A 16807-nucleotide genomic window follows, 5' to 3' on the forward strand; every position below is an offset into this window, starting at 1 on the left:
TTCCAGCGCAGACGAGCTTCTGTATGTGGAAAATCTATAAGGCATCTCTGTGTGGAGGAACACAGGACATGGAAGGCGTATTTACATACTTCATTTTCAGATGTTGGTGTCAGAAGCAGACTTTGTAAGTGAAAACAACTGCAGACATGATACTGTGCTAAACGTCTGTATCTAAAACTATGTCAGCATCCGCCTTCGATGATCTGTGTAGTCGACCTATGAATAACAAACAGTACTGTTTATTGTAACAACCCTGTTATGGCTGCTTAATAAATATACCTAGATAAGCAGAACAGAGATTACATTTAAAGAAAAATGTTTTCAAACCAGTTTGCAGAAATTTGTACAAAAGGAAACAAGTGTACTGTTTATACGCATCAAATACTAGTCTTATGCTTCTTTCTTCTGCTCCCTTTAGGGGTTGCCACAGCAGATTATCATCCATCTCACCCTGTCCTGATCCATGAGTCTTCCCTGTGGTTTTTGTCTTTTCCTCCAGCGTGACAGCTCCATATTCAGCATGTTTTGTTCAGTATGTCCACCATTCCCATTCTGCACATGTCCGGACCATCTCAGCCTTGCCTCTCTAACTTTGTCTCCAAAACACTCAACCTGAGCTGTGCCTCATTTCTAATCCTGTTCGTCTTCATCAGTCTGAATGAAAGTCTTAACATCTTCAACTCTGCCACCTTGAGCTCTGCCTTCTTTCTTTTTGTCAGTGCCACTGGCTCCCATCCATACATCATAGCAGGTCTCACTACCATATTTTAAACTTTCTCTTCCCCTTTTGCTCCTATTCTTCCATCACAAATCACCCCTGACACTTATCTCCACCCACTCCACCCTGTCTGCGATGTCTTCTTCACCTCTCTTATGCACTATTCATCACTTTGAATGGTTGACCCCGGGTATTTTAACTCCAGCCATCTTCACTACCTGTACTCTTTGCATGTTCTGTCTCGCTTCTACTTTCATTCCTCTTCTCTCCAGAGAATACCTCCACCTCTCCAAGCTCTCTTCCACCTGGTCACTACTCTCAGTACAGATCACAATGTGTCCATTACCACTGGATACTAATGCTAATAAACAGGAATAGGATTAATAAGTAAAACACAAACAGCTTTGTAAGTGAAATGAAAGCTATACTGAAACAGTGATGTTGCCGAAAAGATAAAAATTTTACACCGTAGTAAGAGTAGTCAAAACGACGATGTGATCATCCTGCCTCAGCAAAGTCTGTTACAGGCAGAGGTTTTATATAATTGTTTTCAGACGTGCTGTCTAATTCTTTCAGGTCTTCACGAGCACAAAGGCCTATGACTGAGTACTAGAAACACAGCGGTCAGCCAAGGTCTGAGCACAGCAGACATGACACAGGTTAAGCTGACTTCCAGGGTTGCCCATCAGCTCAAAATTGGGATTCTAAAAAATAGGTCTAGGTCTGGACTAATGAAACTTAAAAATATCCACATCTCACCAAAGGTTTTTCTTTGCAGAGAGTTGGAAAGAAGAAATTTACGGTGAAACAAGTTACAACCTGCTAATCTGGAGTTCAATTAGTGAAAATAGTCACAGATGTGATCAAATTTGTGGTCTCCAGCACAACAAGGACTTTAATCAAAACAATAAAAAGCTATTTTGCAAAAACAGCAATTAGCCCTACAACAGATGGTATGGGCCCCATGAATTGTTGATGTCAACACCATGGCTTACATGAAAAAACTGAAACAGTCTAAGCTCAGCAAGCGGCTTGGAGCAACACACAACAAATGTAAACTAAATACTCAGATGTGGTGTTAATAGAGAAAACTGCCTCTTGTTTTTTAGTATAACATTTGGTTATTGACTAGATTATTGACAAACTAGGTTATTGTTGGCATTTTTCACTGATTCACAGAAATGGGAACAAATTGTTTTAGCAACAAGCTGATAGTAGCAAAGATGGTAGCTTGGATGATCACTTTGAAGGTACGACTGTATTCATATCTGTGCACAATAGCCTCTTTGTTGACCTCACAAGTTACCAGGTTGCACTACGTAGGTACTCGGGTACTTTCAGTAGCTATACTTGTTAAAGTAAATCACAGACAATATAAAAGATAGAAATAGCGTCTGGTTTTTGCCATCGGTCTTGGTGCTTTGAGACAGGACATGATTAGGGAGGGGCAGGTTTCATTGTAACAGTAAACACACACACACATGTTAGCTTAAAAACACAGGATACTGCTTTACTTTAGAAGAATTACTAGCTTACAGCACTGAGCTAGCTAACCAGATATATTAGCAGTATAACTTTTGAGGAACTTGAGCAGATGAACAGTTTTGTCAGTTGTGTTGTTTTGACTGTTTGGTCTGTTCTTTTTGGATTTTTTTTCCATTTCTTAAGAACATGAATGTATTTATTTTTTTAGGCCTGCCACATCTTCTTTTTGTTTGTCTTCTACATGTCCAATTTCCTCAAAATTTTTAAGGCCACAAAGCACCCTATGCTCATTCAAAGTAAAATACAAAGAAATGAGGAGTGGCTCAAGGCTTTCACACAGTACCGGATGATCATGCAACTTCAAAACCTGAAAGCAGGATCACCAGTTTCAAAGTAGGCATGAAAAATTAACCAAACGTTGAAGGTACGTCTCTATTCATATCTGTGCACAATAGCCTCTTTGTTGACCTCACAAGTTACCAGGTTGCACTATGTAGATACTCTGGCACTTTCAGTAGCTATACTTGTTAAAGTAAACCACAGACAATATATAAGATAGAAATAGCGTCTCGTTTTTGCCATCAGAGTCTTGGTGCTTTGAGACAGGACATGATGAGGGAGGGGCAGGTTTAATTGTGAAACTAAGTACACACACACACACACACCCTGGATAATCCTTCTTTCTGACTATAATAACCACCATGAGTTACAAAATGAGCTGCTGGCCATTAGAAGGAATGCAGGTTAAAGGTACTGCTGCGTTGGCTTCTCAGACCCAGAAGCTATATCAATCTCTTAAAGCACTCTTAGAAACAAAATAGCGAGTGTAAGTACTGAAGTACACAATTTGAGTTCCAGCAACTCTGGTTAGGGGAGAAGGTCATCATTTGTTAAAAGTTTTGAAGAAGGCTCATTATGAAGGAACAGAATTCTTACTCATTTATTTTACTTTTTTTTATGCACACATACAATCAAGGATTAGATCAGTATCCATTGGCATTATACACTCTACCTACACAACATCAGCTATCCAACACATAATGACGTCAATGGACAAAAAGTTTCACAATGGCAAAACAGATCTAGGCAGTGCTTTCTTCGGTGAAGTCGGCCTCGGTCCTGACACGCCACTTTTACCTGTCACACGAAACGGTGAATTTAAACTTTGCTTGATATTGCATAATTATGATAAGAGTGAAATGACATGCAGTGCTGCTTTCAAAGCGTACTATAAGTATATGTTGCGTCTGTGAAGTATAGTGATAATGCTAACTCACAGCACCATCTGGGTACATCCATTTAGAAAACAGCTATTGTGGGCTATTGCACATACAGTATGTGGTGAGTTGATGAACTGAAATGATGTTGCCCCTGAGGTTGCTTTGTTGTCAGTGGTAGTGTTTCCTGCCTCTCAGCTCAAGCGAAGCGAGAACAGGGTGTGTGTGTGTGTGATGTCAGCCCCAGCAGGAGAAACCTGATTTACACATGTGCATATCGTACACAACACTGTGCATACCTCACAAATAAATGACTCACACTGCCTCATACTGTGTGTGCTTGGCTAGTCATCCTGGCAGGAAAGTGGCCACAGTTTTGTTTTTTTGTTTTTTTCTAGTACAGTATGTGTCTTAGAGGGTGCAGTGTATTGCCTATGCAGTTTAATGCTCTCCACTGATGGTTAAATGATACTACGGCACCATCTCTCACTCTCTCTTGCCTCTCCTCCACTCTTATATTTAGAGATGGTACTTCCTCAGAAGCTCTGATTGCCACATGTACTTCCTTTCCGGAAAGTGATCGGGAATCCTAATGCGCTGGAAGTCTTGGATACATTTCTCCAGCTCCTGCTCGGGAGTCATCTTCTCCTTGTTCGCTTTCCTTTTCGCAGCCTCTCGCTCCCGCACTCCAAAGGTTCTCACACGGAGCATGTCAGTCTTGCGGCGCATCTCCGCCTGCTGCAGCATGTGAACCGGCCCTTTAGGCACCGGCCGGTCCAGCGTCTGGATGTTGGAGTGCCGGCTCACGGGCCCGCAGATCACGGTTCCTTGAGGGGAACTGGCCTCTGACTGGGTCTCGGAGCAGGATGTGGAGAGGTCGTTGTAGGATGTGCCGCTCTCTCCCTCGCGCTCACTTTTGTGGCTCTTGCAGCAGCAGTCACAGTGAGAGGACGACCACCGAGAAGGTCCGCCTACAAGACAATGCAAAAAGGTTTGTCAGTGGGGTCCGACCACATGCAGTTTGCAGAAAACTACCGCAAACAGTCTTTACGGAGACAAATCCCCACAGTAATCGACCGAAACTGTTGGAGTGAACAAGCAAATGCTGACAAATGCCTGCACAGCAGTTTCGGTGTCCACACGAGTATCTTTCAATTATTCAAAAAAGGCCACAGCTGTAAGAACATGCGAGGTATTGGCTTTGACATTTAATTGCTGAATTTCAAAAAGCTGGTGGGCTGTGCATATTGCATCCCCTGATAAGGAGAACCTCGGAGCTCAGCGCAGCTCAGTGCGACTCCCTTAAAGACCTTTTCCCAAGGCGAAGCTTGTCTCGGAGCCAAAGCAATCTGCTCTGCTGTTGCAGCTTCTTATTGGAGCTGTAACCCTGGCTGCCAAGGAGGTGGCGCATGATTTTTGTGTTTTCAGATCACTCAGTCAAATAAGTCTGGGATTATGTTTTACACCTCTGGGGGAGCCACCGGGCCAGAAAAATGTAGGCAAACAAAGCACAATTTATCTCAGCTGGTGTTAGAGTCAGGTCAGTGCATGTTGCAGGATGGGTGGATGTATGTAGACCTCTGATGTGCTGTAATCGCTTATCATGAATTTTGGGAACAGTGACTCACGCTCTGCAACGAGCAGCAAACAGGTACAAACTAAAGATTTTTTTTTTTGTAGTCTTTTGTTTTTCTGCCCGTACCTTCTTCTTGTCTCATCTCACATCCTCCTACACGGCTAATTATGGACTGTACAGTACTGCCCGCTGGCTTGTGAAGTGTTCAAGTAAAGGCAGCAAACGCTGTAGCTGTCTTTCATTTCCAAAAATAGCCACAGTATGTCTCATTTAGGTTGAAATGCGTAAACACCAGCATATGAGGAATAAACTCGTGGACACAGAAACATGTTAATGGCTTTCCCCCCAGTGTTATCATACAGACCACATAGCAGTGATATCTCAGAGGGAGCAATAATTTGTCCATTACTCCCTCCAGTGCACGCGCCAATTTAAACTAAGCATAGTTCAAGGGGGATTTTAACCTCTCTGCGCAGACAGTAATAATGACCTTATCTGTAGCACGATGATTGCATTGCGCTGATAGTGAGAGAGTCACTAACAGCTTTTTAATGGCTAATCCATGAGTAAAGAGGCCAATCAGCATGCCAATCCCACCCCTCCCCTCCCCTTTCCACAAAATGAATCCCACTGAATCCGGCAGACAAACAGCACCAGGCAAATGGATGCGGGCTCTTTAGCAAGGAGGATCAAGAGGAGGAGGCTGAGCATTGTTTCGAAATGGATGGATGCTGTAGTCCAGAGAGGGAAACCCGTTTAGGAAACTAGCCAACACCCAATAATAGCAGCATGAAATTTCTGAGCCCATGCAGGGGAATGGATTGTATCAAAGCCGCCGATGAGGTTGAGAAGCACCTGTTTTTGCCTTTTTAGTTTTGTTTTCCATAACAATTCATGTTGCTGGAGCATGGATACGGAAATGGGCTCTTGCCACGCGGCCAGCAACACAAAGACAAATCTGAGCGTTTGGGGAGAAGTTGTGAGATTCTTATTTCTGCTGTCAGAGCCTAGTCAGTAAACAACTAAGAGACTTTCAGGAAACACAGGTGCATTTAACCAACTGGGTGGGTGTGATACACTCTGGTATCTTTTCAGGGAAGCCATTGATTGTAATGTGTTTTTTGTTTTTTTCTCAGATCTATACACCCCGTCTAAGAGCTCATATTCCAACCACATTAACTGACTAGGGCTGGTCCTCGGACTTGGGCTGTGCCTGCACTTCTCATAAATAACACAGAGAGAGGGAGTCGAGCTCTGCACAGAGCACGGGGCGCGAGCAGGCCTGTCACACTGGGTATCCTCTCCACCTCTGAGGAGAGCGGGAACGCTTGTCCCCGTGCCTGCAGAGGCCAGGTTTACACTGTTCTGGCGAACTGTGCATTCGCTTATAGGTGTTTAAAGGTTTTAAATGGCAGAAAAGTAGGACATGACTGAAGGCACAGCGATCTGACAAACTCAAATGCAAAATGTCAGAGGAATTCTTGCCAGACACTGGGGGGAGGAGGAGAGATTGGTTTTAACTGTGCTCCTAAACTGAGTCATCAGAGGTGTCTGATGATGGCAGCTTTAAAGGCGGAGCAGCGCCATGCTCCAGTCATGCAATCTGAAAGAGACTCTGCACAATTATGTGGTGAAAGTTGAGAGGCAAAATAATTTTTTTTTAAAAAAGGCAACAAGAAAGAGTCATCGCTCAGCAGTTTCACATTGTTATAGTACAAATCCACAAGGCCAGAATGCAATTTATGTCCCGTTCAGATGTGAGTGACCCAGATCTGCTTTTTAAATGTGAATATGTTGTGAACTGTGCCCTCAATCTACACGGATGAAAGTTTGGAACACACACACACAAACCATTTCGCATCAAAGCTGTTGGAGTCAGGCACAAAGATACTTTAAAAATTCAGAAATAAACACGTCTGCTTCTGTTCGCTTTCATTACTGTCTGTTATTTGTGCAAACAGAAGAGAAGCCTGTGAGACCTGAGAGTATGAAGCCCCGGTTGCTGTGTTTTCTCTTATGAAATAATATTTTCAGGCCAAGACTTTGGGCGTGAAGCAAAAAAAAAAAAAAAGAAAAAAGAAAAAATGTAGAAAATTGGCCCGTTTATTAACTTGGTGTTGGAGGATGAATATGTATATTCATGCATCATGCAGCTATTCAGAGAGTAAGCTCATACAACTTTCTCATCTTATATTTTTCAACCTCTATATCCAGTTACACAAATATGTGTATATATATATATATATATATATATATATATATATATATATATATATATATATATATATATATATATATATATATATATATATATATATATATATATATATATATATATATATTCCTGCCTCGGGAAGAGTGTAGTTTACATGCTTGTTAGTTCACAATTTAGGTCAGCATGTCCTTGGAGCAGAAAAATAAAGAATTGTCTTGCAAATGCAGCGATTGTCTTTACACGGAGAGGGTAATCCATTTCACCAAGATAGTCTTATTTGCCGCAGAAGTATCACTTCAGCAGTTTGTGTCAAACCTCCTGCCGTGTATAATAAAGTCTGTAACATTTGCATACATTTGAATTTGTCAATATTAATTACCTCCATGCAGCCACCCTAATGTACTGAAACAACCATTATTAGCAGCAGTGATGAGAAGGAGCTGGGAAGTTGGGGTAACCCGTCCTAAAAAGCACTACGTGACCTAATTCAAGGACACAGAGCATGGCTTGTTGTTTTTTATTGCTCTGGCTCAAATTATCTCCCTTCCATGAGGACAGTGACAGCATGACTGGCTGATTGTTAATGACAGGCGGGTGCTCTCCCCTCCCGAGTCAGAGGGTGGCTGTCCGCTGAGTGTCTCCCTGACAGGGAGATGAACAAGCATAGCAGGCAGATTGAAATGTCTATATCAGCCTCTCCCTGTAGGCCTGTCCTCTGACCCAGAGCCACACCCCTCTTCTGCACAAGCACTGATGAAGCGAGATGAAGGGAGGACGTGTCCCGAGTAGTTTGCAGTGCTCTATTCATCCCTTAAATTATGCCTCAGGAGAACGTGGGGGGTAGGGGTTTGTGGTCCCTCTCCCTGTCAGGTTGGTTTTAGTTAAAGAGGGAAATGTAAGAAAGTACACCGAACAATGAGTTCGAGTACGAGACTGTGCATACTTTATCAACTTCATCCACTGGCCACTTTATTAGGTACACCCGTTCAACTGTTTGTTACCTCCAATATCAAATTAGGCAATCACATGTCAGCAGCTAGGTGTATTTAGACATGTAGACACCGTCTACATGGCATGGCAGCAGATTGGTTATAGCAGCAGAAGACCAAAGCAAGTGCAAGTGTCATCAGCGAAGAACAGGAAGCTGAGGCTACAAAATGGAACAATGGGACTTTTTGGAACTCTTTTGGTCCCTTAGTTCCACATGAGCATTGAGTATACAGGGTCTTACTCGATATAGTAACACTTTGTGCATATTTGTACGTATTTTTGTACACTATTATACCTATTTCATCTGATTTTTTTATAATATGTTTCTAATTCACTTTTTCTTTCTGACCCTTGTGCTGCTGTAACAAGATTAAATAAAGTCTTTAAAATGTCTTTAAAAAAAGTTAGCCTAAAGTATCGTTGCTGACCATGTCCATCACTTTATGACTACAGTGTACCCATCCATGATGGCTGCTTGCAGCAGGATTTTCATGTCACAAAACTCAAATAATCTCAAACTGCTTCCTTGAACTTGACAAAGGGTTCACTGTACTCAAATGACTTCCACAGTCACCAGATCTCAGTCTATGGCATGAAAAATTAAGGAAGTTCTAAAGGCAAAAGTTCAACCTAATGAACTGGTTGGTGACTGCAGACACACACCTTCAAAAAACCTATAACATGCCAGTGACTAATATACAAAGGTCTCCTTCTGCATACCAACACAGGGGATCCCCTTTTCTTCAGAAAACACTCAGTCCTGCCCATAATGTGAAGACTTTCACACCCGAGCAGCCATTAAGTACCTCTGGAGGGATCGTAAAGGTGTTAAATGTCAGACAGAAAGCTGTTATACCTGCTCTCCAGCAGATTCAAAGAGCAGAAATAGCAGAAGCAGAGACTAAAATAATAACTTCTGTGTAAGTGCTGCCTGCACAATTCCATTAAGGGGGGAGAGTCTTCAGAGAAATATGAGAAAAGGGTTAGATACAATCATAAAACCTCCTTAGCTGATTAACGGTTAACGATTATGTCTGAATCTCAGGCAGTGTGCACAAAATGTTTCAGAACAACAATCTATTTTATTGGATGAAGTCAGCTAAAAAAGTTGTGTTTCAGTTTGCTGATATAGACTGTAGGGTCTATACAGAGGGAATTTGGGATTTTATTACTCAATAAAACAGAAAAGAAACTCTCAACAGCTAGAAAAAAAAATAGATTTTCACCATCTTTTTTGGAACAAAATGTTCTATAAATCAAGCTATGAATGATGTATGAATACAGCCCATGTGTAATGACCTTCGGAATAAAGATCGGAATAAAACTGGAAAGGTTTCTTTCTGGCTCAGAGTATGAGAATGAACTTTTTTCCAAGTAAACAGCATTTAAAGTTATGCACTGTAGAATTTCAAACACTTTATGGCAATTTTTCTAACTAATACATGTAGGTATCACCACAAAACCTCCCGGGCAGTTATTAAAAATGTGATTATTTGCATATATGTTCGGTAAAAAAGTGATGTGAAGACCTAAATATGTACTCAAATTTTTTTTCAGTTTCTCTGAAGTAAAACATGGTAAGTAGCAACAAAGTTTAAAATCTGAAGCTTGACCAGTCTTTTCATTTCAGTGTGCAACTTGCTTAAGACTGATTAAAATCCATCATCAATGACAATCTATATTGCATTATTAGTTTGTCACACACTTGTGTTAGAGTATACTTAAACCAGAGGACAATCAGTATGCACAGACAGTCTTAAACATGAACAATTCCAGTTGTCATGTTGGGTTCTAGCTCTTTGTGTTGTAGGAAAATTAGGTTAAAACTGGGTAGAAATCATAAAAGCTTCTAGAAGGTCAAACATTTAGAAACCATGCGGCAGGGCCGCAAAACAGGCCACAACATAATCTTTTAAAGAACGATTGATTTCAAAGACTCGATTTTCCCTTTGAGATGTTTAATAAACTCATACTTTACTCCCAGGGTGGAGCAGATTGCCTGCGTGAGCTGATGTCACGCACAAAGTTCGGTTACCTTTGGGAGATGGAAAAAAATGGCACATGCACACAAACCTTGCCTTGCTTCCAACAATTTTTCCGCCCAGGTGCTCTTTAAGACATGTATGAGTTATTCATGGGAACACCATCCATCTCTTGTAGGCGCTGCCAATCCATCCAGACTCCAACCAGGCTCCGTGGGAGCTCAGGGACGGTCCAATCTCTGCCTCCATTACGCCCAAGCAATTGATTACTTTCACTGTCTCTCCCTGTCGATTTGTGGCCATTGTTCAGGAGCCATTATGGGCAAACATCATCTCTTTCACAGCTTAAATGAAGACTGCACAGTTACATTAACAGACTAGAGGAGGTACAATCATCCTCCATCTTTACTGTACAAATCTCCCATTTTGACAAGGCTCTCTGCACCGCTCTTTCAAAGTGGGAAAGATGAGCATGTCTCTGGTTTCGCCGATGAGCAGGCTAGGGTGATATTTAGTCCAAGATGACAGCTAGTTTTCATTTATGAATTGCCTGAAAGTTCTCCTATGGTGTAATGGTGCCTAGAGTGTCTCTTTAAATAGGGAGTTTGTGTTTTTTTCTTCCTCGGTGGATGACGGCAGTTGAGGAAATATTTTGGGATCACAGATTGCTTTTTAATTAGCAGCAGCACTCCCCTCTTTCCCCGGAGATAATTAGCAGTGAGGGGACCGGTCCCAAATGCCAGCTGGGAGGTTAGAGTTTTTAATCACTACAACGATAATGTTGTCACTACCAATGGAAAACAGCAAACACGTCTATCATGCTAAACAACCTACGTCTCTGCCTGGGATGTCACTTGACAGAATCGCTTATATAAGGCCATTTCTGCAAGTCAAAGGGAGGGGGGTGACAAGTGTGTAATGATATAATTAAAATGCTCAAAGTAGGTTAATATTTTGATGTACTGAGTCAAATTTCTCTGCACAGGGTGTAATTGAAAATGTCAGCATATGACGACGTCCACGTTTAAATTCCTCACTTAAAAATTTATGATCATTCCCATTTTTTCTGTTTTTTCTCTTCTCATTTTGATTAAGTAAGCTGTAATTTTGACTTTTATCAAATATTTTACTTATGATTTAATAATTTTTAGCTTTTAAATTGCACAGTTTTGACTTGGGATTTTAAATAATTGATATTTTTCATCTCATGATGACTTTTTATGTATGACTTCAATCACTTTACTGTCTTGCTATTACGACTAACTTGCAAAGCAAGATCCCGGTTGACCGGATGAGCCTCTAAAAGCAAAGTTCTGATCCCAGTCCTGTTCGCTCTGTGTGTTCATTAGCAGTTTCAGTTGTTTATTCAAAAGGTGTCCAAGTCATGCTTGGTTAAATGTGAATCATTCATCACATCATGGCTGCAGCCTCCTGAGGAGATTGCCCTTTAGATGAAAATATCATTTGTTTTAGTTTGAGGAGAAGCTGGCAGCATATTCTACAGCGCAGGTGAGGATGACAATAACTGAGATAAGAGTGTCTTAACATGATGAGAGGAAAAAGTCCCCTGACTGTTAACAGAAAAGATTATGAATATGTGGAGTCCACACTAATGCTGCCAGACAGTGGAGCCAGAAAACAACTGACGCATTTAACAAGAAGAGCAACACGGATGATGCTAAGAAACTGACAGGCTGGAAGGAAGTCCTCCGTTTTTTTTTCTTCCATTTTCTTTTTTTTCTTACCGCGCTGGATTGCTCTTCTTAGAGACTCAACAAACCCATCCTCCCTCTGACCATTTTTTCCCCTCTATGTGAGTCTCTGTTAGAAGGAGGAGAGGGTATATAAAAAGAGAGCAGTAAAATGTTCAGCTGAAAACAACAAACAACAATAAAGCACATCTGTTTTCTGCCATCCCCGAAGGTGCACTTGTCTACATGCATTCTTAGCTTAGGACTACCTGCCCTAGGCCAGCCAGCGTCCCACATTCAGAATCAGGTTACAGTATTCGTTTTGAGAGTGGATGCAGGCTGCTGTGCTGATGTGAAGGAAGGCCTGTCCCGCCTGTCTACCTTTGATGTGCCTATACATCACTCGGATCAGGCCTTTGTCTCCTCATGCTTGTATTAAATGCATATCTATCTATCTATCTATCTATCTATCTATCTATCTATCTATCTATCTATCTATCTATCTATCTATCTATCTATCTATCTATCTATCTATCTATCTATCTATCTATGTCTGTGCTATCCCCTCATCTACTGTCTTCTAATGAAAGCCCAGCCTGTCTCTCCCTCTGCTTCCATGTTTTACCACCCCGTTTTTTTCTTTTTCCCCCCTTCCCCGCTCCCACGGCCTCAATGAACTTCCCTGTCTGATCCTTACTTTAATCTATTTTTGCTCCTGCTGCCTCTCTCTTCTTTCTGCCTCAGTTCTTTCTCCCCATGGCCAGGTCTCATGCAACTTTTACTCCCTCATCCCTCCCGCTCGCCAGCTCTCTCCTCCATCTGCCAGCCTCCCCTTTCTTCCCTTCGCTTCAGCTTTCCTTCTTACATTGTGCCTCTCTTTTCCCGTTTTTGCTCTTCGCTCTTGTTTTCTCCTCTGTCTCTTCCCACCTTCTCTCCACCTCCTGCTGTCCCATGACCCAGAACAGTGTTTCTTAATGGGGAATGGGGTGAACACCTACACCATATGTTGTTGTGCTCCAGAATGTTGAATGACTCAGGAAAACCCTGCTAGCTGCCTGGTTGGATGTTTTCTCAGGTCAAGGCGGAGCCCTCTGTGATAATTACCTCGTATTAACAAAGCTATTGGTAAATCATTACCAAACCATATGTCATGTCTTCCTCACTCCACCCTGCACCTCCAACTCTGACCCACCAACTGGATTTAATTCAGCTCTTCTAAGGGGAGCCGTTCAGAATAATGAACAAAGTGCTTTTTAATTGGCCATATGCTCTAACTCCTCCCTCCGCAACGGGACAAGCCATATTTGCTGCTAATTAGGTTATTTGCTGATGAACAAACTTTGTCTCCAAATAAAAAAAGAAAAAAAGAAAGAAAAGACAAGCTGATTCAAGAGAAGCGGCAGTAGCAGCATCCATGTGATTTCCCCCCCTGCCCGCTGGTGCTATATTATTCATCGCCCAGCGGCTGGCAAAAATGTGAGCAATAAGATATGTTTACGCATGACGCACGTGTACTTTAAGTGTAGCAGCATTGTGACTCAACTCCTCCGAGGGCCGTAGGCAGGTTTGCCTCTTATCTCGGACCCAGAACACATGTTTTAAGTCAGTCACTGTAAGGGATGCAAATATTTAAAAGGGTAATGCTGCAATCAGACCGTGCCTCCTGGTGGTGTGAGCAACCCTTGTAAATCTTCAAATCACACTGACTCTCGAGTGGCAAACTAGCAGGATGGTCTTTTCATGTGAAAACACCCTTCCTGATAGGCATTACATGTGGCTTTATTAGAGGGGGCGAGAGGGGAGGGCATTAGTTCCTGTTTAATCGTTTGTTTTCTTTATTTTTAATTCGTATTTGGGGTTGTTTGTGTTTTACTTTGGTGATGGTTGCCTTATGATTACTCCTGAAGGTCAGAAAGCCTCCAGCTCAGCTTGTTAGCACTTCTAAGAGAACAGAGTGGGAATAAATCTTCACTCACGGTAGAAGATGTACTGTGCGTAATTGGACCAGACCCTGTCATCCGGGTAATGAGCGATCGGGGACGTGGTCAGGGACGAATTGCAGGCCACAATATGAAAGCCGCTCTCTGACAGCATGTCAAACGCCCTCTCCAGGTGTCTGAACTTGAGGTAAAATCTGCAGGTGTATCGGTCCGGAGGTCTGTCCGTGTCCCTGTTCTCATTCAGGGCGTCTCCAAACACTTCTTTCGCCAAGCCAATTCTGCTGCTAATGAAGATTCTCGGTAACTTTCTGGCCTTGGCATCACTTTGATTTTCTCTGCCTCCCGCTGCGCAAACGCCTTTGAGGGCGACCGTGATGTAGCCGTACCTCCTGTCAAAGGAGTAAGAGGGATAATACCTCTGGTCGCTGCCCTGCGACGCATCATCCAAATCGCTGTAGTACAAATCGTCTGCGAATAGTTTTGACTCCTCGGATGACAAAAGTTTGACTAAATCTGGCAGCTGAAAGTATTCCGCCTCCCTTTTCAACCTTCCTCTTTCAGGAAAGTGATCAGGGAGGACGACTTGCTTGTCTCTAAGGTAATCCAGGATATACCGAAACAGAAACCCATCTCTGTCTATAAAATAGCGTCCTCTAAGGTCCCGGGACAAGTCATTCGAGGACCCCTTCTTGTTAGAGAACAGCTTCCCAAGTAGAGAATTTGGAAAGCTTGCCAGTGTACCATAACGAGTGTAATACACCTGCCCACCCACGTTTAGCTCAATCACATCCGATGGAGGGTTTTGCACCGAGTCTTGCTCCTTTGTGGGTTGCGTTTTGCAGTTTTCGCTCAGTGCCATTTTTGTCCGATCCTGTAAGAAATCCGAGTCTCGATCACGGAGCGAAAACGTCCCAGAAGTTCAGGGTGTAGGGTGTAACTGCATACGGTGCCGATGCGCTCAGAGCTAACACACAGTCTCGATGCAAGCTGCAGCACTCGCATCCAGTATCTCATGACAGAACAATCCCAAGGTGTGTCTACAGTACATCCTTTAACCCCGTGCGTAAACGTGCCTATCCACCACGATGCATCCTTTTCTTTTTTCTTTTGAATGGAATCGATTATCCTAACCAGCGTCGAGTTACACGCATCCACCCCGTTGATTTGCTAGTTTGATTCCAGATAAATGTAATATACTCACTTCACTCAGAAATTTCACAGCACAAAAAAGTAAATACATCTCCGCTCAAGTTTCAGTGGAGACCGTCACTGGTTTGCGTTTGTCCCCCAGTTCAGCCAGATAAACTCAAATAAAGAATTAAAAAACCCCAAATGTGCATACACCTCATCGCTCTGCTGCCACGCTCCCGGCTCCTGAGATACTGAAACGCGCGAGGAGGTTTCTCGCACAGATGAGGAGGATGGGATCGGGATTCCTGCGCGCATCCATCTCTCCAAACTGCTGAGTGCGGAAATGTTTGGACCGGCGGCAGGCTCAAGATAACGTTGCTCCAAGCTGTGCAAGAGAGAGAGAGAATGGGAAAAAATCGTCCCGTGTAGTAATGTCTTACATCATCTTAAAGGAAAATGACATTTTCAGCGGGATGATTGGAGAGAGAGAGAGAGAGAGAGAGAGAGAGGGGGGGAGGGGGGGGGGGGGGGAATCTGTGCAATTTTTCATGAAATTCTGATCCGGCCACGGGCGACGTGCAGCTGGCGATGAGGTGTGACGCAATTTTAACATCACAGATTAATCCCCTCTTTCGTGTCTTTTGCTGGAGCGACCCCCCCAGTCCAGTCCCAATTTACATTTAACACTTTTAGCTGACGTTCTTATCCCGTGAGATGGATGAGGTGGGGTAAGGTGTCGCCGTGTCACTTGAAAGCTCGTCGGGTGTGACAGCTGCGCGTGATCTACACTCTTAACTACACCCCTGTCCGGTGTTACGCTTGAAAACTCGAGCTGAGTGAGCAATAATTAGAATCTGAGCGGCACTCTGACTGAACCTTTGAGCACCAGGGTCAGACATCACGGTGAAACTGATCTCTTTACTAAAGGAACTAATTAAAAAAAAAATTAAGAAATGCATTAATGAACACTTATACTTTTTTCTGCACGTGTTATAATGGTAATTGAACATGTATATCATAACGAAGTCTCCGTTTAGTGCGCTCTCCCTGCGGTTTATAGTTGGAACCCTCATTACTGAGTCATTTTATTCTGGATTATACAGCAGCAGAGGGGGGCTGAGGTTTTGGGGACGTGTGATAGTGCTAAAGGCCTGCTCAGTGAATTTGCCGTAGAGTCATCAGCGTACACTGCGCTGAAGCCAAGTTTTCTTGGGGTGGAAAATCGAGTTTGGATGATGTTAGGTGCAAAGCAGAGGTGAAGGATTGACAGCGCATGTCATCATCTGCATGTGCATTTCTATGTAGGTCACAAGCTCCTGTTGTATATATTGTACATAATATAAGATGTGTGTAGGATAAATTATTTAAATGGGGAGAGAGGGCCATTCAAGGGTTCACAATCACCCGAATATGTGGGACCAAGTTGAAACTTACCTGCCCACATCACACGGAGTCCCCAACCACGTTTCACTGTTTTGTGTCTCGTGTTTGCTTTTCATGTTGTTTTGGTTTTGGATCCACGATGTAATAAAGCCTCGGCTTTTATTGCTGCAGTGCTGAGAGAAGGCGTTGGTGATGGGAGAGCACCCTTGACTCGTGGTTGTGAGGAGGCAGCGGTCACGCTTTACCCTGTTAATTCGGAGTATATTGTGCTGGAGAGGGGTTGCTAAGCAGCCGCAGGGGACTGAGTGGGATTCAAACAGTGGGGATTTAGAGCTACAGTGAGCATACTGATCTCCTTTTCTGTCATGTGAGGGCTTTGCTGCTTACATTTGAAATTATATCCTGATATTTTGAGGCTTGTGCGCCCTCAACACTGAAGCGCACGCCACTATAGATAAGGAATAGCATCATAAGGTGTA

At 42.9% G+C, this 16807-nt stretch overlaps 1 protein-coding gene across 2 annotated transcripts; it reads right to left on the reverse strand.

Moving 5' to 3' along the window:
- Nucleotides 1-1500: 1500 nt before the first annotated feature.
- On the reverse strand, nucleotides 1501-15409 carry kctd16a (potassium channel tetramerization domain containing 16a). 2 transcript variants are annotated; one of them, XM_085170920.1, is made up of 2 exons: nucleotides 13851-15409; nucleotides 1501-4391 (listed from the first exon to the last, which is right to left on the reverse strand). In XM_085170920.1, the coding sequence occupies exons 1-2, from the start codon at nucleotides 14671-14673 to the stop codon at nucleotides 3940-3942; spliced, it is 1275 nt and encodes a 424-aa protein (XP_085027046.1). In that variant the 5' UTR covers nucleotides 14674-15409; the 3' UTR covers nucleotides 1501-3939. The 2 variants fall into 2 exon arrangements, 1 of the variants encoding a protein (XP_085027046.1); XR_014875790.1 differs by having other exon boundaries at nucleotides 4311-4391; nucleotides 10275-15409.
- Nucleotides 15410-16807: the final 1398 nt, after the last annotated feature.

Source organism: Neolamprologus multifasciatus, chromosome 2 (assembly GCF_963576455.1).
Source record: "Neolamprologus multifasciatus chromosome 2, fNeoMul1.2, whole genome shotgun sequence".
Taxonomy (NCBI): Eukaryota; Metazoa; Chordata; class Actinopteri; order Cichliformes; family Cichlidae; genus Neolamprologus; species Neolamprologus multifasciatus.